General features: G+C 50.1%; 1 protein-coding gene across 4 annotated transcripts in view; it reads right to left on the reverse strand.

The window, feature by feature from the left end:
* Nucleotides 1-5483: 5483 nt before the first annotated feature.
* SERTAD2 (SERTA domain containing 2) overlaps nucleotides 5484-23880 on the reverse strand; it is a 114383-nt gene continuing 95986 nt past the window's right edge. For all 4 annotated transcript variants that reach the window (XM_041755674.1, XM_041755675.1, XM_041755673.1 and 1 more), the window contains exon 2: nucleotides 5484-10898. In XM_041755674.1, the coding sequence (XP_041611608.1) occupies nucleotides 9908-10894 (987 nt within the window). In that variant the 5' untranslated portion in view covers nucleotides 10895-10898 and the 3' untranslated portion in view covers nucleotides 5484-9907. The remainder of the gene's footprint in view (nucleotides 10899-23880) is intronic.

A 23880-nucleotide genomic window follows, 5' to 3' on the forward strand; every position in this document is an offset into this window, starting at 1 on the left:
CTCGCGGACCCGCTGGGTTAGAAGCCACCCTTGCGCGGGATCCCGGGGGGTTCGGGCACACATTGTGGGGGGCATGGTAATGACTTCTATTTCCAAAGGAGCATTCTGCTGCTCTGTGGAAGACAGACGACCCCCATGGGGGTGGGGGCGGGGACACCAGCCGGTGGCTGCGGGACCCCCCTGGAGAAGGGCGACAGCGCCAGAGCCTGCATCCATCGGCTGGGAGGCCGCGCACAAGGTGAGTGGGCTGGGGGGGCAGGACCGACTCCAAGGACTCGCCTCATCCGCCAGGTGAGCGGTGTCACGTCTACTGCACCTGCACCGGGGACTCGGCAAAGGCTACTTGAACAAATGGGCCAGGAGGGCCCAGACCTGAGGTGCCCCTGACAAGCCCCGGGGGTCAGCCTTGCTGGGTGGGAGCCCTCCTGGCCTCCGAAGTTTCTCTCCTGCCCGTCCCGTTCTTCCTTGCAGCCCAGCTGAGGAGGTTGGCAGGCCGGGGATGCAAACTGCTAGGGTTTGGGGACCGGAACCTACGCCTGACCCCTATTTTCCTGGGCCCGCCCCCAGGCTACAGACGGGGTCCAAGCATCGCAGGGTAGCTTCTCCACGATGGCCCAAGTGCGGCCCGGGTCCCCTGGACGGAGGGGGCTGTGCACCCCGCCGGGTGCGGAACAGAGCCCCACAGGCACACACAGCACCCCTGCCCCGAGACCCCAGGTACCAGCTATACTGCCTTGGATAACTCGCCTGACTTTTCTGGGCCTCAGTTTCCCTATGGATTAGTGACAGGGTGGCCAGGGAGGCCCAGCCCAGTGTCCACAGAACGAAGCGCCTTGAAGGAGGTCGTCGGCCTGCGCTCATCTCCCTGAGGACCCAGGCCCTCAGCCCGACCCCTCGGCCCTCCCTCGGGGCCAGCTGCCCCCGCCCTCACCGTGCGCTCTCGGCCACTGAGAACAATGACCCACACTCATCCGATGTCCATTCCCTGCGAGTGCCACCGGGCCCTGTCCTCTGCTGGGCAGAGAGCTGCCCGCAGAGCCCCCTCAGCCAGGCTGAAGCCCCCAGCGGCTGGGCACCCCCCCCAGGGGTGCTCAGGCCCACAGGCCAGTGACACTCAGTCCCGTCAGAGCTGCTCAGGCCACCCTGGGACGCAGAGCGAGTCCTGCGTCCTGCCACGGACCCTGCAGCCGGTGGCCTCACGTGGGGGGCTGAGGACTCAGGGGCAGCACCCAGGCCCCGAGGGCAGGGACTCCCCATCCATTGCCACCGGGTCACTTGGGCTGTGCCCAGTCCCCGGATCCCAGGGCAGAGACTCCGGGAGCGCAGCCCACGTTCAGGCCCTGATGTAGGAGCCAGAGCGGCTGAGAGTCAGAGACCTGGAGAGATGGAGAGACAGAGAGACAGAGAGACCCGGAGAGGTGCAGGGCAGCCCCGGGCCGGTGGCCGCAGAAGCTCAGCGCCGCCCAGGCTGAGGGGGGCGCTTTGGTTTCGGGGCGTCCTGGGGTGTGCTCAGCACTAGGCCGACTCTGCGAGCGCCTGACTTTCAGCTGAGCGTCTGGGGGGCCCGCCTGGCTGGGGAAGGCCGAGGGCTCAGCTGAGCTGCGTCTGCCCCCCGCAGCCCTGGGGGGGAGCACCCCGGATGCGAGCTCCCAAGGCCTTCAGCCCCCGCTCAGAGCCCCGGCGCTCCTGGGGCTCCCGGAACCACGGTCCTGGCTTCTGCGGGCGCTGAAGGCAGGACCCCAGGGCTGCAGGCAGCCTCCCCCGCGCTCACCCCACACGCACCCCGCGCCCGCTGCCTGGGCACCTCGGTCTCCCCAGGGGTGCCCCACCGCCCCCACCACCGCCCCCTTCGGAAGAGGCGTGAGAAATCCAGCGACTGAGCCACAGCCCCGAGCTGCACCTGTGCGCAGGTGTCGGGCCGACGCCCCCACCCCGCCCTCGGGCCCCCTCCAGAGCGCTGGGCACCGGGCGCTGTGCTGGGGCACCTGGCAGGCAGGTGAGTGACCCCCACCGCCTTCCTAGCGCCTTCGGCTCCCAGGACAGTGGCACAGGCTGGGGAAGACGGTGAAGCCGGCGGCTGGGGAGGGGCGTCTGTGCTGGGTGCCCCGGGAGGTGCGGTGGGGAGACGGGTCCCCAGCTCCCCCTCCTCCCAGCCTCGGGCCTGTGCTCCCTCAGCGCCCCGGCTCGTGCCTGCTTCACGGAGGCCCTGTGGCAGCAGCGGCTGCTTGTGGCCCAGGCAGCTGGCCTGGGGGGCTCCCCAGCTCCGGGGACCCCCGGCCCACGTACCCCCGGCCATCCCAGAAGCCCCAAAGGCTGGCCCTGGTGCTCCCGGGACAGTGGGAGCCTCCCCGCCAGCGTTTGTGGCAAATCCCGGAGGCCCCGAGGCACTGGTGGAGCCCCCGGGATTCTAAGTGTCCGGGCATCCGCGTCTGTCCCCCTCCATTGCCACCAAGCCCCAGAGTCTCCGAGGGGGCAGGGGCTGGCCCGGGGTCACGGAGGGCCAGGGCGACAGAGCCTGGTGGGAGTCCGGCCCTGCGGGGGGCCCTAACTTGGGGGTCACCACGGGCCTCCCTGGGCGGGGGGATGCACAGCCCAGGGAAGGAGCGGTGGGTGAGGGGACAGGTGACAGGTGACGGGGCTAAAGCACAGAGTAGGGCGAGGTCTCCTGGCCCCCACCTGCCCGGCTTCCGACCTTGGCCTTTCCCCACCTCCCGACGCCAGCAGGAGGGCCACAGGAGGGGCTGCCGAAGGGGTCAGGACAAGGGGCACAATCCCAGCGGTGCCACCTGCCCGCTGCATGAGCCTGGAGAAGCTCGGCACCCCCTGAGCCCGGGCTCCCCCTCGGGGCGCTGAGGCGCCCAGCAGGCCTCCCCGCGGCCTCCCGCCGAGTGCTGCCCGGTCCCCTTTCCGGAGGAGCCCGCGGCGGCGGGGGGGCGGTGATGATGAAAGCACAGAGGAAAGAGGCAGCAGGCCCCGGGCGCCGGCAAGCAACAGCTGTCGCCACGACAGGTACGACCAGGACGGCGTCGGGAATCGGCCGGGTCCCTGCAGAAGGTGCCTTCTGCGGCCACCGCAGTGGGCGGCTGCCCTCAACGACCTCGACCAAGTGCTGTTAATCCCCAGCATCGCGGGGAACAAGCCCAGGCGTGACCCTTGTGGCCCTCGTCCTAGCGATGAGAGCTGAGGGCACCGAGACGCGGGGACCTGCCCAAGGGGACAGGCTGCGAGCAGTGGCACCGGGCCTCCGGCAGGCCGTCCCCTCGCAGAGCGCTCCCCGACCCCCTGCGGGACACCGCGGCTCGCACTGGAAGCTAATCGCACGCCTCGGCTTTTATGTCTGTAAAATGGGGCCTTTCCACCGCAAGGATGTGTCCAAGCCCCCTCCCACGCCCTCGGCTCTCAGATGTCCACCCTGGTGCGACTTTGCCGCCGGCTCTGCCCTGGGCCGCACTTGGAGCCTCCTGCCCCCTGCGCTCAGGCTGCTTTCGGCCCGCGCCCCCGGGGAACAGGACCCGCCTGCCCCGCTCTGGGGCCCCCGCTGCCCTCAGACACCGTCCTAAGCCTTACGTGGTTTGCACAGACCGGGGTTGGGGCAAACTCTGGTAAGGGCCAAATATCTCAGATTCGGGGAGACTTCTGGTCTCCGCGCCACGTGGAGGGCAGCAGCCACAGGCAGTACCCCGAAGAACCAGGGCGGCGGTGGGTTGGTTCTGACTCGGGGGATGCCCAGAAAGCCTGACGTGCGGCCACTCGAGCGTGGCCTTGGAGCGATGGTAGAATTTCTACAAGCAGGAGTAGGGGCACGAGCAAGAGCATGGAGCGCGCCGGGAATGGGGCACCCCGGCGGTTGGGCTAGGAGCGGGCCTGGGACCCAGGCAAGAAGGACCCAGCTGCTTCTGGGCTTCTCCCACATGGTAGAGAAGAGAGAACTATGGTTTTTTTTTTTTTTCTTTTCTTCTTCTTCTAATTCAACAGATACGCCGAGTGCCTACTACGTGCTAGGCACGGCTGTGGGCGGGAGGACGGACACTACCCGTACCTTGCATTTTCATTGCACTGCGAACATTTTCCGAAAGATTTAGGACCTGTGACTTTATCTCGCCCTCACAAGCACAGAGAGCGTGTACGACCTGCCAAAGTGAGCCCTCTAATTAATAGCAGATGCTCATACTGCGGGGACCAGCCACTCCACCGAGCAGCGCGCTCTTATTTCCAGCTGCCTAAGGAGAATCTTCCACCGGAATGTCTGGAGAGAGCTCATCCTGCCCGTTCTGCCCTGTGTGGGTTTGCTGGGGCTGCCATCGCAAAGTACCACAGACCAAGTGGCTTCAACAACAGAAAAGTATTGTTCTGGGGGCTGGAAGTCAGAGGTCCAGGTGTCGGCGGAGTTGGTTCCTCCTGAGGGCGGGGAGGATCTGCTCCACACCTGTCCCCCAGCTTCTCGTGGTTTGCTGGCAGTCTCTGGTGTTCGCTGGCCTGCAGACGTATGGGCCGCTCTCTGCCTTCATCTTCACACGGTGCTGTCCCTGTGTGCTCCTGTGTGTCAAGACCTCCCCGTCTTATAAGGACATTAGTCATATTGGATTAGTCATTTTAATCTGGTGATCTCTGTGAAGACCCTACTTCCAGATGTAAGGTCACATTCCGAGGTCCTGGGGGTGAGGACGTCAGCACATTTTTTGGAGCACACAAGTCAGCCTGTAACACCTCCCCGGCACCAACCCCCCACATATTCCACTGCTGGCTGAATGGAACCTTCATTACACAGGCCCCTCGGGTCCAGCTCCATTCCCTACCAGCTGCTATGGTGGGCCAGGAAGGCCTGGACCAGGCAAGGCTGGACCCCGTGACTCCCATCAAAGAAGGTTGCCCAGCATCTCCTCCGTGAACCCCTGGAAGATGATGGTAAGGCGGGCAGGGAGGGGACCTGCTGGAAGATGAGGAACACGGTGGCGAACCACTGGTGCTTTGTAACGTCAAGTCCAGCCTCAAGGATGTTAGAGAAACCTCGGGGGCACTCACAGCAGATAGGAAGCAGCTGCGGCAATGGGAGGCAAGGAGAGGCGGGCCCGGGGTAGGGAAGCTGCGGTCGGGATGGAAAGGAGGCAGCCCGGGAGCGCGGATGTGGTGGCGCGGGGTGGCGGGGACTGCAGGGAGGCCCGGAGGGGCAACAGGGTGAGTGTGAGATGGCAAGGCTGGCAGATGCTTCACGCCAGGGCCTGAGAGAGAGGGGCAGGAGCTGGACACCAGTTTTCATAGTCCCAAGTGGGTCAGATCCCGCTGGGAAAGAGAAGTGAGAACGAGGAGGTCGAGAAGGGTCGGGGGGGGGGGGGGGGGAGAGCCAGGAGGCCAAGACAGTTTGAGAAGTTCAACAGCACCAACCCCAGCACAGGCCGCCGAGTGGGCCGTTCCTTCGCACAAGCAAACTGTGACACCCCAGCTGGTAGTGCTCCAGTCAGAAGCAAACTGCAAACACGCCTCTCTTCATCTTTTAACTGTTTATTGTATAATATAAAACTACAAAAGTAAGACTGCTCATTTCCATGTACATTTAATCTGTCCAATTGTTTAGATTACAGCCCGAACCTACGTGTGAATACAGCTATCTGGGTTCCGATGTTACGTCTGTAATATTGCATAGAAAAGGCACAGCTCTCAGGTCTGTGGGGGAAAGGTTACACCTCCTTTCTGACAAAAGCCTTCCTCAAAAACCATGCACCAAACATGTCACTATGTACATCTCTTCCAAAATCTTGTTTGTTTGCTTGTCTGGACTGCACTTCTCTTCCAAACTTGTTATCCCCAAAACACGTCCGAAATTTTTATTGGCTTTGTCTGCAATAGCATTTGATCCTGGCTAATTTTCAAGAACCATTTAGACTCATTCTTAGAAGCACTGAGAACAACTGTACACAAGCAGGACGCACACACCTCGCTGCCTTCGGCAGTTACAGGAAGTTAACCATTCACAGCCAGAACAGGTTAGGTATGCTCTTTTCAGTATTTTCGGAAAATGTATAAAGGTCCAATTTGTAACAGCAAGGTTTTGAAATTAAGACAATTCATACAGAGGGTAACAATCGCTGCACAAAGTAGAGTCTTTTTTTTTTTTTTTACATCTGTCATTTAAGAAGGCTGCCCTGTGGTATTCATAATTCATTGTTTACCACAAAGGTGGTTAATAAATTTAAGCTTTAAAAACGATCTGTAAGATGATACTTTGGCTCTTTGGAGCTTATTTATTTAAGAAATTTTCCTTGATTGACCTCAGGGCAGTTGGGATACTCCACGGGGATATGGCAATAAAAAGCTCAATTGATAAAGACACTCGAGGTGTAGCGGAGGCTCTGGCTAGTTCTCACCCTTGGGGGTGAACGAGGGTCTCAGTGTGGTTGCCCCTTCTGTCATCAAGAGAAAGTGTTACTAAAAAAAGTTTAAAAATATCAACCCTTTGATGCTTGATTTTCTTAAAAATTTGGAGGTATTAAAACATTCCTCATCCATACCTTTTGCATATTTCAAATAGACCTATACAGAGAAGAGGATAAAACTGAACGTGGACGGTGCATACAATGAGAAGATCCAGGGGTCTGGCTCGGACCCCCTTTGAACACAGACTGACATTCCTACAAGAGAATGAATACATTCCTACCATACATTCTGCACATGGTACGATCCAGATGTTGTTAGAGCTCCACAGTAAAATAAATATATTTACACAGAAAAAAAAAGGAATAAATAACTTATGAAAAAAATCACTTCAAATTCAAAGCTCTTATTATTCTGCTCTCATCTTGTCATTTCATTGCACATCACTGTCAATAATTTTCCTCTCCCAGCCCCACCCAGCACGTCTTTCTCATAAAGGCACCTCAAACAGCCTGCCTGACTCCAAATGCCACACCGTGTCCTTTAGAAAGGGGGAAGGCACTACAGCCAGGTGGCGTCTGGAAGCGCATCCCAACACTCAAACTGGGGCTTGGAGATCACACCCAGGCCCGCATTCTTCCCCATTGGGACTTCGCTTTGAAAAAAATAAGACGAAGATAACTTGGACACTTGATGTTTTTGTTCTTCGTAAGATGGGCCACTAATTTCCCATGTCTTCCTCAACAGACCTGGAATATCGAGCATCTATGACAAGGGTGTCCAGCGTTAAAAAGCACTTGCCTGCTGTTGTTGGGGGGTTTTGTTTTGATTTTGAAGCCCAGCCTTACAAATATGAGAGAGTCAGAGAACCATGTTTGGGCAACACTTTGCTGTGCTTATTTGAACTGTTGCCCAACATATGGGATTTGTTTAAACACACGATTTGCTAATCCAACCAAAGTACAGTTGTTCTAAGTTACTGTAAATCAGTTTTTAACAATGGCAAATCAACCGCCTTGCCCTGTTATTGTTCAGAATAATCAACACTATTGTGTCTGTGTACGTACGTATGTGTGTGCGGCATGTGAGGACTTTGCCGGGTTATCAGAAGGATGGTGTCTGGGCGGACTTGTTCTCCACAGGAAAAGGAAGCTCTTAAAATGGACAGGCACAGTGACACGGAAGCATCTACAACCACCCTCACCCTAACTGTATGGTCCCTGGTCCTGTCAAAGGAAATGACACATCTGCAGCAGTGAGAGGTGCCCAGGTGGAGGCTGCTCGTAGGAGAACAAGTGCAATTTGATCTGTTTCTCACTGCTCTGAGTTGACAATTAGCCTTTAAAAACACATTCAAATGGGGGGGGGAGTAAATTCTATTATAGAAAAATTTAATCCTATCACACACAAATCTTTTGCTTAAGTGAGCAGTTCCTTCATCACAAATGTATTTGCTTTGCCATGTGCATTATAAAAATAAAACTATCTATGGCTTGTTTAAAGTGCCATTTTATAAAGCTGTCTTATTTTAATTGGCCAGAAAGACTCAATTTTATCCATGGCAAGAAGTGAGCAGAATTGGTGACTGAATATTGACAAATGACCAACAACAAAGACAACAACAATAACACAAATCCCATAATTTAAAAATTCTTAAATAAATATAAAAGTTATTCCTAAAGAAGCCATCTGCATTTCAACAATATAAGGTTGTAACCAGCTAAAGTACCATTGGAAGAAAGAGAAAAAAAAAAAACTGAAACGAAAAGGCCATCAACAATTTCGGCAACAAGCATGATACATTGCAAATGTTTTAAAATTAAATGTACACCGCTAGGAACAAAAAGCTACTTCTCAAGTGTCCTGGGGGTGGGGGTGGGGGGTGGGGTGGAGGGGAGGCAGGGGGAAGGAGGAGGAACATGCATAGAAAGTCCTGTCTGTGTATTTGGGTAAAACAGCCTTGTAAAGTGTAGTTGAAGCGGTTGATTCAAGGAAGCAACCAGACTGGAAGCTGTGACATAATGGTACCAACTCCAGGTTCAAGAGCCAACGGATGTTACAAGACAGCATCCCTGGCCGGGCCGAGGTGAGCTGAGCTCACTGTGGTGATCATCAGGATGCCATTTTCAGCACTTAGCAACAGAGGGAACAAAAAGCTCTAGGGAAGGGAAGCTGGAAAAGACAATTGAGCAACACAGTGGATGGATGCCTTCTGGGGTAGTTTCTTCCTTGCGAGCCCTAAGCATTGCAAACAGGGTTTAGTTAGTTCCACGAAGAGGTCGGTTTCTTTTCAGAAAATTTTGTTCTCATGTAAAATTTCAGGTCATTGTAAAAATTATGCCAAAAGGGAAAGATCTGGGTTTCTGTCTAAAAAAATAAGAACAATTAAAAGCACAAACTTGGCATAAATACGGTGAGTATTCGGTAGCCTTCCCCTCAAGAGAGGGAGCTAAAGAGAACCATCACTTCAACCCCCCCTCCCCCGAGCTCCAAGGCCATCTCCCGCCAACTGCTTAATGCAAGTTTGATGAGCGGATATGGCTCTGGCTTTGGAAGTCACAGTGCTGGCGGGTGTTCATGCCAGGGGGTCGGTCGCCTGTGGGATTTGGGTGTGATGCATCGCCTGGCCCTTTCTTAAAGCAGTGTGTGTGTGTGTGTGTGTGTGTGTGTGTATGTGTGTGTTTGCATTTGGGGACATCGACTGCGGATTAATTTGATCCAATTTTCTCTTTGCACCAAACACATATAAAACATTACAACTCTATAAAAGTACAAGTGCAACTTGTACATCTGAAGTTTTGCAGGAACTATGTGAGCAAATCCTATCAAAATAGCTATCTCATATGTATAAACAGCATTTGTTTTTAGAAAAACAATATCATAAACTGCAGAATCTGTACAAAAATATAAAATAAATTTGGGCAGCAGTTTCTAAACAGCCATGTAAATGCAACACTTAGGAGGAGTAGTTAATGCCTCTAAAAAGGCTGAATTGCCAAGTCAACCTATACAGGGCGAAAAATGCCAGAAAAGGTACTGAGATTATCTAAATAATATATATATATATTTTTTTCTCTTTTTACCTCTTGCAATAAAACTTATAGAAAAAATAGACAAATATGCACATGCAATTTACAGCTTTTCCAACTTCTTCCTTGTGCTTCACTTGAACTGTTTATTTTTTTGTCAGTCGGCATAGCCACGTGGTCTTCAAAGGTGTTCCTTCCTATTCCAGGGCAGGTAGGTCTCTGGGAACCACTCGAAACGGCGTATTGAAAGTGGTCCTACGTGGATGAAGGCACTCCAACTCTGCTCAAAGCAAAAAAAAAAAAAAAAAAAAAAAAAAGAGAGAAAAAAAGAAAAAGAAACAAACAAACAAAAAATACCCGAAAAAACAAACTAGTGTGATCCTCGTGTAAAACGATCTTCTCTGGAAAAGGCAAGCAAGGGCGCATGCGCAGTGCGGAGAGCTGAGGGTGCGCGCCGCCGGGCGGGCGGGCGGGGCGCGGGGGCGCGGGGACGCCGGTCCGCGGGGCCCTCAGGAGCCGACCAGCACCTCCATGATGTGGTCCAGCTCCGTGAGGTCCATCTTGAAGGGCTGACTCGGGGCGACCGGCTGGCTGCTGTACGGCGCCAGCGTCTTGAGGAGGTCGTCCGCCGACACCGACACCGGCGCCATCTTGGAGGCCGTCCCCGCCGCCGACGTGCAGGGGTCGAAGTCGTACATGGACGTGTCGATGTCGGCGAACAGGATGTCGTCCAGGGTCAGGTCCGTCAGGAAGCCCGTGGACGTCGTGATCTCAAAGTTCCCGGGCAGAGGGTCCATGAGCTTCGGGTCGTCGGGCTTGGCGGCCGCGCCGCCCCTGGAGCCGTCGGGCCCCGCCGCCGCCGCCGCCGCCGCCGCCGCGGCCCCGGGGGAGGTAGGTGTGGGGCACAGCTCCTCGATCTCGTCCAGCGCGGAGGCGAAGCTGTCCTTCTCGGGCGCCGGCGGCGGCGGCGGGGGCGGGGGCGGCGGCGGCGCGGGGGCCGGCAGTCTGAGGGGAGCCGCGGGCGGCGCGGCCGGGGAAGTGCAAAACGTGCCGTCGTCGTCGTCCTCGAGCAGCGAGGCGGGCGTGAGGCAGGCGTCCAGGGGCGTAGTGCTTCCGAGGTCGCCGCCGGCCGGCGGGGGCGGGGCCGGGGCCGGGGGCGGGGCCGGGGCGCTGAGCGCGGGCGGCGCCTCCCGGTAGCTGTCGCTCAGCGGGCCGGGCGGGGGCGCGGGCGCGGGCGCGGGCGCGGGCCTCAGGCTGCCTTCCTGCTTGAGCTCCTCCTGGATGCGCCGCAGCATGTTGTTGATGAGAACGGTCTTTTGCAAGCTGGGCTCCGTGAGGGGCCTGTGGTTGTAGAGCTTCATAAGGGAAATGTTGAAGATAGTCTGGCGCTGTAAGGTGTAAGACACCTTGGACGGACCGTCGGAGGGAGCCAGGATTTTGCCTTCCAGCCCATCTTCATGCTCGTCAAACTTCCGTTTTTCCCCTTTACCCAACATATATCTGCAGAGGAGAAAGGAAAGGGAGCGGCATCAACCACACGGAAACTCATTTTCTGCCCTAAAAGGGACGCCGATTCGGGGTTCAGGGCTTGGACTCCAGTTGCTTGCCCCAGGTTGGTGAGAAGACGCGAACTGGCGGGGCAGGGCGGGTGTGTGTGGGTCTGCTGGAATGCGAGAGCATTGGGAAATCTACCTTTGTATGCTGGTGGAGCAATTTTTATCACTAGGTAGTCTGGTGAATGTATTTCTTGAGAAATGTGTACGACACGGACAAGTTAAACGTTACCATGGAAACCATGATTTTGACTTTCTCCACTCGTGTGCTTGCGTTCGCCTGCCTAACATTACCATGCAGGTTCAGTTTCCCTCCCCCAAACAGATTTATTTTTAACGCCCAAGAAAACACCTACAATGCTATGACCTAACAGATAAAGGTGTCCCAGATTACAGCTTGAACACATCTCGAAGGATTAAAAGGACCAAGGTGGAGAAGGGGCGGGGGGGAGAGGAGGGCGCACACAATTTTGCTAGAACCCTGTGTGCTTTGCAAAACGTCTTTTCCTTCCTCAGCGTGCACAGAGCTTTTCTGCCTGTTGGGTGACATGTGGCGTAGCACCCGGCCTGTGTTAAGTGACCACAGCGATGGAGCGGCCACCGCTTCTCAGCCCAGAATAAAGTGGAGGAATGTGGCTTTCCCAGCCCAAGCGCCAGTGGCTCAATTTGATTGCGTACAGTTAACGTCTGACTGCAACCGCACGAATTTAAAAGTAATTTGTTCTGATTATAAGACCTGCTGTTTGAGTACGTGAGACATTTCATAACGAAATACCTACTGTGATTCCACAGATACACACGTGCTTCGGAAAAGAGCCAACCACCTCATATCTCAGACCCTGACATTTGGGAATGGCGTGAGTTTTAACACCTGCCCTGCCTCACCTGCCGCTCCCTGCCTACGCCACCTCCTTGCCTGCTCTGGCCTTACTGAGGACTCCCCCGGCCGGCTGCACCTTCTGGAGAGTGTTCCTTCCTTTCAGAACTTCTACCGTCTAAACAGAACAACTGTTCTGTTTAGTTCTGTTTCAGTACAACTGCAAGCCCACTGGCCTTTGCCTCACAGACCTCACTTTCTAACCATTTAATCAGGAAAGTTGTTCTGCTGTCCAGACCAGAAGACGTGGTTCTCATTAAGCCGGGCCTGTGCTTGCTCCCCCAGCCCGTCTGCAGCACTTACCCACAGGCGAGTGTTAATCCTCTCCTGGGTGCCACTCACTGATATCTTCATATACAAGTAGTTTGTACTTATTCAATTTTTCTTCTAAAAGCGACTTGCCTTTTACTGAATTGCTTCAGCTGATTTTGATGGAGCCTCATTCAGTCTTTATATTTGTTTACTCATTCTGCATCTATGCTGTCGTGGGCACTCTGCCAGAAAGTGGGTAGTCCTGCCAATGAATAAAGCCTGGTCTTCAAGGGGCTGAATATCATCTCCTACACCTCATTAGCATTTTGAGTTGAGTCTCATCCTAAAGGAATAAAGCTAACCATAATAAAACCTCACAGATCTTCCTTGCAACACTTTGTGAAGGAAGACCACGCCACACCCCCCCATCCCTCCAAGGCGGACAAACATGCAAGTGGGTCACAGGACACATGAGTTCCACTTGCAGTAGTCACTGCCTTCACGTGCCTCAGTCCCCGGGAGAGAGAGACAGCCGCAACCCATCAACGTCAGAATCAGCTTGCGAATTTGTTAACGTTCATGAAGAATGTACAGTTACTTGTATGAAACACTCTGCCTTATGTAAACATTAAGAAAATGGATGTCAATCACAAGGACCAAAGACCTGTCCCATACTGTTCTCTGAGGCAAGGAAGATACGCTAGTAATAACTCTTACATCTACTGCTCCACATGACAAAAACATTTCCTACTGTTTAGTGCTAAAAAGTCTCATTTGTATATATACTTTGCATAGAACATTTCCTATCTAAAGTATCTGTGCTCATTTAAACTTGAGTGTGAATCAGAGAGGAGGTGATTCCATTTCACGTTACAAAACATTTTTTCCTTTATGCCTTAGAAGTGTTACTGGACGACTGTGTTTTGAAACAGTTATACTATTTGTATCTGCTTAAAATTTAACCTTTAAAATACTCACTTCTAGGAAAATTCCATTTTTGCCAAAGAGCTCACTGAGCATGTGTAATTCTCATTATAAGGCTATTAAATGGTCTATGTTACTGGATACAGGTAATCGCACCTGATACATGTAAACCTGTGCAACAGTACACATATGCATACAAATACACTGTAAAACAGTGTTTCTCAAAGTGTGGTCTGTGGAAGGTGCCAGTCTGTGAATTGTTACTGGCCCCTGACGAGTTAAACAGAGATACTGTGTTATTTAGAAACCTTTACATCAAATTTACAGAATAATTGTATATCTGTATATCTAATTTCTAAAATGGGGCTTCTATTTTTGTCTTTGTACTTTGATTTCACTTCTCTAGTAAGTATTTTTGTGTTTTACTAAAGTATTCATCTATGAAGGAGGAAAAAACAAGATGATCCTTTATCACAGAAAGTTTGAGAAGCACTGTCCCCAAATGTAAATCAAAAACAAAGAACAAACAACCCACAATAAATTACAGCAAAGACTTTCCTTTTAGTCATCGATACAGGATTGTCTTTTTTAAAGAATTGGTGCCAGGATAAACAATACTTTCTCAATAACTTTCTCAGCAAGGATTACTTACTTCTCTAGAAATAATTACTGAATCAATAAAACTCGAATATTTACCAAGCATGCAGTACTATGGGCATTTAGCAGAACTCCCACAGCTGAAGGAGACGGGTGGCAATGTTTTGGACGAGATTTCAAAGTGAGAAGCACTTAATTTCCAAGTAGAATGATCCAGCTGGTCATAGCTGTGTGATAATCCTAATGATTTAGGAAAAGCCTGGTAAGATGTTGTAATGCTGGAAGGGGAAGGTGGAGGACCCTCGTAAGCAAGATAGACAAATCGAACCTTGGATGCTTTTCAAGTGTGTAAATAAGAACCAATAAGAACCCATGATAGAGTATGTCTCAAAGCAGGTTTGCCTTCATTTCTCTATAGCATTTTATGAGGCAAAACTGGCTCCACACACCCAGTGAGATTGCAAAACACACACGATCCTGATTCGTATTCCTGATTCTATCTACATTGTTATCAAAAGGAAGAAAATGCAACAATATAATAAAATCAGCCCCACATTTTCCCTTAAAGACTTTAAATTAAAAAGAAATTTTGTTAAAGGTCAAAGTTTTTCCAGAGTTTGCTTTAGCGCGTCGTCTGAGTCCGGTCTTCCCACTGACCACGTTCAGAGGAGGCCTCCAGCTCCTGGAGTGGGAGGTTTTGAGAACTCTCACTCGCAGCGCAGGAAGGGTGTTAATGACCACCTTCTGGAGCAGGGCACGCTTCAAAGTAGATGAGACAAGCCACTCAAGAACCTGAGGGCAAAGCCAAATGGTGTCTCTGGGCCTGGAGCTGGGCTGGCCAAAGCCAGGGTCAGCAGCTCCTCAGAAGCCTGTTTCCCCAGGCACGCTAAGAAAATAACAATAGCTCTTGAAAGCACGCCTAGTGGAGACGCACGTGACCTTTTAAAAGGCCTCACTAGGCTGCAGCTTGAAGATGAAGCAGTAGCTGGGGCTCATTTAAGGGAACCCTGGGGCAGGGGGTGTTCCGCTGTTCCTGCCTCAGAGGCCCTGGCTGGGGACAAGGGGCCTGCCAAGGGGCCTGCCGTCCACTGAAAGGAGGGGCTTGTGACAAGTGTGGCTTCTAGGCCATCCAGAGCCCTGACCCCCCTCTTTGTCTCCTCTCTTGGCTTGTGAGGACTTAAGCCCAAAGCACATGTCTTCCACCCAAGTTTTCATAGATCCAAGACCAACCCTAGAACTTAAGGGCTTGTTAGCGACCTCCTCACATGGAGGAAGGAGGTGGCTGCTTCCTCCCTTTTCTGCCCCTCCAAAGGAGCCGAAAGCCAACCACAGGCACTCTTCTCTTGGATATCCGGTGGTTCTTAATATAAGCTTCTTGAGATAAAACACCCTTCTTTCCAATAAACCTGTTAGAAACAAACTTCTAGTGTACTGATTCTCTTAACGTAAATTTTAGCAAGTATTCACTACAGCAAACTAAGTTTTGAAAATAAAGAGTGAAGTTCTTGAGTACCAACATAAATGAAAATGTCTCTGGGGTTTTCTAGGAAGTTTAATACTGAATACAACTCTACACCAAACCTGGCTTTCAGTTGCACAGCTTTCACCAGAAAGGACCCTGCCCTCAAAAGCTACAATCTGCCTGGGCAGAAGATCAACAGTAACAAAGGGTCACTAGGGCAGTCTTCGGAAGAAGGAGGACCAGAAACACAGGGGCTGATTTTACCTCACTCTGGAGGGGTTTGCACTTCCAGATTTTACTTTATTTATTTACTTATTTGAGAGAGAGAGAGAGGATAACGTTATTATTCAGCCCTTAACTCTGTAACTCAACAGTATCAAACTACTTTCACCTTTTTAAAAGTTAAAGTTCTTAAAAAAAATTCAAAGTTCTATATTTACTATGGTATATATTTATTAAGAATTTAAGCTCTTTTGAACTATGAGAAAGAGAGAGAGAGAGAGAGAGAGAGAAGCGGGAGGGAGAGAATCTTCAGACTCCCACTGACCCTGGAGTAAGGTGGGGCTGATCCCAGGACCCTGAGATCACAACTGGAGGAGCCCTGGAATCAGCAATCAAAAGTCGCCTCCTTACCTGAGACTGAGCTACCCAGGTACCCCTGCACTTCCAGATTCTGAGTGACATCCATAGCAAGGTTATTATGGGCTGGGGTGATAGGAAAGACTTTTGGAGATAGGATTTGAGATTTAAATTTAAGGCGGGACTGCCTCATAATGCCTGTTTCCTACTCCAGATGGTAAGCTCTATGAGGGCACAGACTCCGTTGCATTCATCTCTGGATTCTCAGGACAGGGCAGTCCCCAACACACACAGAAGACGCCCCATAAATAATTCCTGACCAGGGACACCTGGGTGGCTCAGTGGTTGAGCATCTGCCTTCAGCCCAGGGCATGATCCCGGGGTCCTGGGATCGAGTTCCACATCGGGCTCCCTGCAGGGAGCCTGCTTCTCCCTCTGCCTATGTCTCTGCCTCTCTGTGTGTCTCTCATGAATAAATAAAATCTTAAAAAAAAATAATCCCTGGCTAAATGAATGGTAAATGGAAAGAATGAGGAAAGCCTCTGAAGGGCAGCCAGAGAACTGTAAGGCAGAGACAGAGATGTGTGTGTCTTTCCCTGAGTGTGAACTGTGCATGGGAGGGAGGGTCTGAGGAGGAGGAGAACTGAACAGACCTCCCAGGTGACAGCTGTACGGGGCGGGACCTCGTAAGGCAACTCGGCTGGACTGAGGCACGTTGGGTGGGCAGGGAAACCTTAGCTCTCAGAAGGCTGTCTCGTGAATGAATGCCTGTCACACTTCTCGAACATGGGGAGCATCCGACCCACCCGAAGGGCTTGTAACACAGAATGCTGGCCCCCTTGCCGCTAAGATTCTCATCTAGCACATCTAGTGTGGGACCCAAGAATCTGTATTTCCAGGTTTACAAGTAATGCTGGTCTGGGGACCCTATTTTGAGAACCACAACCACCTCTTTTCCCCATCTGGCCATTTCATGTTTAAGCCTGTGGATATTTTTACCCAATTAATCTTGAGTCCAAAGGTCCTCCCTATTTGTGTCTAAGCAAGTAAGGAAAAAAAAAAAAAAAAAAGAAATGAACAGTGCCTTTGCAATGGCAACTGACAACTGACATTAAAAAAAAAAAAAAAGCCTATGCCGAATTAAAGGGTCTTCAGCTTAACTTTAATGGTAAAGCCCAGCTTCTCAGCCTAATGCATCAGATCCCACTGCTCAGTGGGACCCAGATTCTTCTTGCTGTGATCTCAGAGTATAAGCTAGTGAGGCCTTAACCCCAGTGTCCAAAACGGAACTGAAACAGTACCTCTGTGTTACCCATGTGTTAAAAGGCTGACGTTTCATAGCTTTTGAATTGTTAAGGCATTAAGGAAAAAATGCAAACTCAAAATAAAGAAAGAAAGAAAAAGAAAGAAAGAAAGAAAGAAAGTTAGTTCTCTTTAACTCCATGTTTTTCAACTTTTTAAAAGCTGTGCCTTAAAATTAAAAAAAAAAACAAACCCTCTTCTTTAATGCTATTTGAACTGTCAAACATAAGTATTATATTTAAATTAAGACTATTAAATCTAGGGACGCCTGGGTGGCTCAGCAGTTTAGTGCCTGCCTTGGGTCCAGGGCGTGATCCTGGAGTCCCAGGATCAAGTTCTACATCAGGTTCCATGCATGGAGCCTGCTTCTCCCTCTGCCTGTGTCTCTGCCTCTCTCTGTGGGTCTCTCATGAATAAATAAAATCTTAAAAAAAAAAATATTAAAAAAAAAAATTGAATCTACTTTTGCAAACTACCACCTCTGTCACCCACCCACATCCCCACCCTCCCAACAACCGGTTGCTTTAACCTGCAGGCTTTCCACAGCACTCCTAGGGACAGGCCCCAGCGCCCCCCCCCCAGCATCCCTGGTCCTGTGTGGCCCTGAATGGGAAGTCTCCTCAGCCCACCAGGAGGGCTGACTTTCTGACTATGTGCTGGTCCAAAAGGGATGTAGATCATTTCTTCAAAACACCTCAAGGCCGAACTGGTTCATACCTTGTGTGCGTTTTCAAGAGCCTGTTCCAATTTCTTTTCGACTAGTAAATAAAAACTATAAATCCAGTGTTTTCCCTTCTCAGGAGTGTTAGCAGGCTTCACGATTGACATGTTGTTTTAAAAGTCAGTTAAGGAGGCAGAGCTAAGCCATGTCTGCAGTCAGGGAAGGGTAGGTGGGGTGGGGGGGCATTGGCATTGCTCCTCGGGGGCCGGTCACCAGCCTGCACACTTGGGGTCTGTGCGTGTGTTCGTGTGCATGCTATACTTTCAAAAAACATGTTTTAGGGATCCCTGGGTGGCGCAGCGGTTTGGCGCCTGCCTTTGGCCCAGGGCGCGATCCTGGAGACCCAGGATCGAATCCCACGTCGGGCTCCCGGTGCATGGAGCCTGCTTCTCCCTCTGCCTGTGTCTCTGCCTCTCTCTCTCTCTCTCTCTCTCTCTCTCTGTGACTACCATAAATAAATTTAAAAAAAAAATTAAAAAAAAATGTTTTAAAAATACGAGTTAATAGCTCTCGAGAAAAAGGCTTCCAGTTCAAAGGGGAGCTTTGGAAGCCACATCCCTAATCTCTTCAACTGTATCCTGCAATGTGACCGCTGGTTGCTGAACGGTACAGAAGTACCAAAGCTGACGCTACAAATCATAAAAACGAGACATTTACAGTGATGCCAACAATTCAGAACCATGGTTTGATCTCATGGATCAACTTCATCTGAAGAAAACAAGAACCTAAGACAAAATGTGTGACAAGTGTCTTCGGAAAGGCTAGCAGGGGCTATTTCCTCATCTGACATCCTGTGCTGCCAAAACCCACAGCCCTTTAAGTGGAAACACACACATTCTTTCAGTTTCTTTTGGGGGTAGTAGTAGAAGGAAGGAGCGCCCTTGGCAAAAATCATTGTGCGTGCGTGTGACAGTTGACCAAGACCCAAAGAGAGGCTGGCCAGAGAAATGGCTCAGAGACAACTTCTGAGCACGGAATATTCTCATTTCTCTTCTCCTCCCCCCATATACTTGCCTTAGGATGCATTCTGGGTCCTGTGTTTGAGGTGGTCCAAACAGAGAACTTCTGTGCCTAAGAAAGGACACCTCCCACCGGCCACACGGCACAACTCTGAGAAATGGTTCTCCTGTCAGACTGTCACACAGCAACTCCCAGGCAGGACGGAAAAGCCGGATCCAACTGGGGGTGTGGGGGGGGAGCCACACTTGCTTAGACAACTTTTTACACTGGTAAAATAGTACACCTTAAAAAACACACAGGACTCAGAAATCTGATAATGTCTACACTTTTTAACACCCTCCCTCCCCCAAGTAACAACAGAACACACCCAGAAACAAAAAGCAAAAAGGCCACCCTATAAAGGACGCGGTGGGTTGAGGGGTGGCGGGGGCAGGCGGACAGGATCACGGAAACAGCAACAGGAACAGGCCCAGTCCTCCAAGGGCTCGCCACCCACGGCTGTGCCGAGCGCCACGCTGCTCCTGGAGGTGGTAACAGAACCCCCAGCTCGGGGTGGGTGGTGGCGTGGGTGGGGGAGACCGGGCGGAACCAGCCCTCCCAAAGGCGGCCTTCAGACCCCAAAGTGACTGCCTCTGGCCTCGGGGAGTGGCGGAAACAGGGGCAAAATTCCAACGGGGAGCAAGCCTCTCTGCTTATTACAGGCAGGGCCAGGACTCCCAGAGGACAGGGGACAGTGTCAGTAACAGAACCCCTAAAGCTGCCCGCACTGGGAAGGGGTTTTGCTTTGTGTGTGTGTGTGTGTGTTTTAAACAGAGCAAAAAAAAAAAAAAATCCAACCGAAGCTCATCCAGGATGAGGTCCCTGCAGTAACATCCATGCTAATTGGTAAGTAAGACAAAGCCTTCCCTAACAAATCAGCAATGTAATTATGAAGCCAGTCACTAGATGAAGCCAGTTAGGCGCGCTCGGGCGCTATTCTGAAGCTGTAACCCGACACCACTGTTTGCCGCGGCGCCTCCTCCGGCTCTGCCCGCTGCGCTGGGGTCTGGGGGGGCTGGGGGGGGACACCGCCCCCCCCCACTGCACTGCCTTGGGGACCCAGGCAACAGTCCTCTCTGCTTTCTCGACAGCGCCTTAAAGCCTAGAGATAAAACCCAAACCTGGCCAGGGAGTCCGCCTGTAACTAAACTGAAAGACATAAAAACAAAAAACTTTTACTGTCTGCGAATGAATGTCTTCTGAAGTCCACATTTTAAGAAACTCCAGCTTTCCCTCTCAGGAGTTTTACTTCCAAACTTCCGTGAAACTGGGGACAGTTTCAGACACAGTTGGTTTGTCAAATGTAATCTTTTCTCTTGGAAAAAAAAAAAAAAAAAAAAAAAAAGCAGAAATTTAAACCTGGACAACTAACTGCGTTTAGCAGGCAAAACAGACTCAAATTCTGGGAGAGAATGTTTCAAGTAAATATTTCTTTGGAATATATTATGGCCTCGCTAATAAACATCTGGAAAGAAAAATGGTCTTTTCAGAATGTAACTGTTCAGTAGTATAAAGGGTTTCTAATAGCCTCCTTATTGGTTCCTCTACCAGCTGGGCATTTTAGGTTCTAAGCTAACCCTGAAGAAGCTGGGGACACCAGTCACCTTCTTCCAAAGACAGGGGAAATGCTAACTATTTAGTTTATTTTACCTGGGGATTCTGGCTAAAAGCACCACACCCTTAAAATAAAAGACTAAGCAGAAATATACAGATTCCTAAATTGAACAAAAACATAACCAATACATGATGCCTGGACTTGCTTTAAAATGCTCTAGAAACAAACAAACAAACAAACAAACAAAAAACCGGCCATGGAGATGAAATAAAATCGACAAAAAACGTCCACAACTATTGAAACCGGGTAATAAGTACAAGGGGATGCGTTACACTCTACTTTTCGAGTGTTTGGAATTTTCCATAATAAAAAGTTAAAAACACCCTCCCAACGCCACGCGTCCATACAGACTTGAAATCCCACGAGTGTGAGAAATCAAGTAAGCGCACCACATCATTTGCACCGGCGGCGAGAACTCTTCCACGACTCAGGGTGAGCCTCCCCAGAAGGCGCTGTCAGGCCGGGTAAACAAGCAAGCCCGGGGCAGGTCCACTCCTCTCCAGCTCCGAGAAGAGGCGCAGGCACAGCCGCGAGGGGGCGCGCCCGGCAGCGACCTGGGGATCTCCCCAGGCCCGCACAGGCCAGGAGGGGTCCCACCGTCCAGGCCAGGCGGGACCCTGCGAAGCAAGCCAACAGCCCTGCCAAGACCCGACTAGGTCATGTTAGGCTACGGGTCAGGCTCTGAAAATGCTGTCCTGAGAGAAAGGCCGTTGCCTGTACCCAAGTGACACTTGCCGTTTCAAAAACCACAGGTCGAATCCCCTGGAGGAGTCCTGAAGTGAGAACGCACAACAGCAGCAACAAACATACACACATACAAACCCAAGTGAGGGCTTGGGAGAAGCCAACAGTCCAGAATTTCCAGGGGAGGGGGTGGATCCTAAAGCGGACTCCCAACCACACCAGGAGTCAGTCTTGGTGTCAGCATTAAGAATTGTACTAGTATTGAAAAGCCTTCGATAATCCTAGCGCTTCTTCAGAACAGGATATTGCTTCCACTGCTAAACAGACAGCTGCTTCAGGCAGTTATTTGGGAAAACTTCATAAAGGATGCGGGGAGGAGCCATTTAATTGTAAAATGTAACAAAGTTAACCTTAGATAATGAAACCAGTTACTGTGTAACTAGCTTGCTGAAGTTTTTTTTTCTACTCAAATTACAAGTTGTGGTTCTATGATGTTGTATGTTCCACAATAATGTCCATAAGCCATGAACTATTATCACCAATCTTTACATTTGAAACTTTAAAAACATATTATTTTTATAATAATTTATTACAATTGTTAAAATTACGATGCTAATTCATACTAATTGGGTGTCAGGAACATCTTTTAACATGCTGAATCTAAAGACTCATAATCAATTAAGGGAAAAAATTCTTAGACTTCAATTTCTTTCTTTCCCTTGAGATAATGTGCCCCTATAGGCGAGGCGGCCTTGCCCCACCCCCATTCCCGCGCATAATGAAAATATTTTTTTCTCCTGTATTTATAATTGCTTGGATGGGATTCTGGTTTCAACTCTCCTGTAGCGTCTTTTCCCCAAAGATACCTTGTTTTTCCCCTCACGTTAGAGACCCTTAATAAACAATGTCAAGGGGAATAAAAAGGCTTAGGGTAGAAACCAGATGCTTTGCCAAAAGTTAAGGGACAGTTTTTTTGTATGTTTTCTTTTAAAGAGAGCCATCGGATATATTAAACAGTCACCCTAAAACAGGCCAATGTAATTTGTTAGAATGAATCTGTATATAAAAAAGAAATTGCATCTTTAGTTAAAACAAAAGGTTGTCTTCCAGGCTTTGTTAGCCAACTACTTGCCACTGAAACTAACAAAAACTAAGTATGTTACTTACATCAGGAAGCATTTCTATGCAAGTGTTTCTTATAGACTATGAAGGGTTTTTGTTTTTTTATTTTATTTATTTATTTATTTTAAAAAGATTTTTTTTATTTATTCATGAGAGACTCAGATAGAGAGAGGCAGAAACACAAGCAGAGGGAGAAGCAGGCTCCATGCAGGGAGCCCGATGCAGGACTCGATCCCTGGTCTCCAGGATCACGCCCTGGGCTGAAGGCAGGTGCCAAACCGCTGAGCCACCCAGGAATCCCTATGAGGGGTTTTTAAACTCAAATTCAGAATGCTTTATTACTGTAAAAAAAATCATTTTAAAGAAGACAGGTTATGAATATGCCTCACAAATATCGAACAAATTTTGTCTTTTAACTTCCACATGCAGTCTAGTTATTTTTTTAAATACACTTAATGAGTAAAACTGAACGCTGTACCGTAATGGTACAAATGTGGTTTCCTTAAAAGAAATTTCTACAACATGACATACATGAGAGGATAAAAACTAACTGAAGGTATAGGATAACAGAAATATACTTAAGAGACACATGAAAGGGAGTAAACTATGGAGGGTACAGTCCCCTATGAGTGACATCCATACTTGGCATGTTTATTTTAGTTACTCCTAAGAATTAGGCAGGCTAGTGATAAGGTTTTACAAAGACAATTTAAACTTTCTATCATATACTTGAATAATTTCACAAAGTAGAAAAAAACAGACAAACTAAACCAGAGAGCAGTAGATGATAGTTTGTAAATATGGCCAGCATTCATTTTTAAAAGTAATTTTGGGGCTACCTTGAGATAAAACGTATTTCTTTATGAGGACTTCTGCATATTGATAATTAAAGACCCATGGAATGGAAAGTCACTTGGTGGAAGACAGTAGGAATAGCCAGAGTACCACACTGAACGTGGTAAGTATAGTTTTCTAAGGAACCGACCTCCTAACACTTCAAAGACCTTCAGTGACCCCTAAGCACAGCCTTCCTCCAGCCTACCGCACTTGCTACCTCTAACATGCCGTTCGCCTTGCCTATCTTCAGGAGTTTCAGAAGCAAGAAGGCAGGTGCCACTGGAAGAATCCACGCTCTGAGTCTGTAAACCGTTCGAGCTAACGATCGTCACCGGGTGAAATTGATTTTATTTTACGTTTCGGGATGCGGTGAAACATATTTTTAAAAAATCAGCCTGTTTTAAAAAGTACTCGGAAAAGAACATCACCAAACTCATGCCAAGCAGAGAGGCAGCACAAACATTTCTTCTTCAGCTGCAGACCACAGAGTTCAAATGCACATGGAGGCTCCCTCCAAGGAGAGAAATCTGAAAAGCAAATCTGTCGCATGCGTTATTTTAAAATGGGCTAACCACTCAGGGAGGATCAGTTTAAAACAGTTGCCACCTTGTTATCTCAGTTAGTGTGGCTAGAGTTTTATGCAAACCTGTTTTGGGGTAGAGATGACCTTGGGACTTTGAGATTCCCTGAGTTCAACTCCGGTAACACTTCTAAACACCAGGGTGGGGTGCTCCAAGCCCCAGGAGCTGCGGCGTGGCGTGGAATGATAAGCAGCCACCAGGAGAGGAGAGCAAGGAGCTAAAGGTTGATCTGCAGCAAGCAAGTGGCATATCCGCGTGTAACTCTGTGACCGTGGCACATTCAAGTAGTTCTTTTTTTCTTTTGTTCCACGGATTCACACAGCCCTCTCTAACCATGAGTGTGCCTACAGAAAATGCCCTTAAGAGCCGGAATCCCT

Source organism: Vulpes lagopus, chromosome 5, assembly GCF_018345385.1.
Source record: "Vulpes lagopus strain Blue_001 chromosome 5, ASM1834538v1, whole genome shotgun sequence".
Taxonomy (NCBI): Eukaryota; Metazoa; Chordata; class Mammalia; order Carnivora; family Canidae; genus Vulpes; species Vulpes lagopus.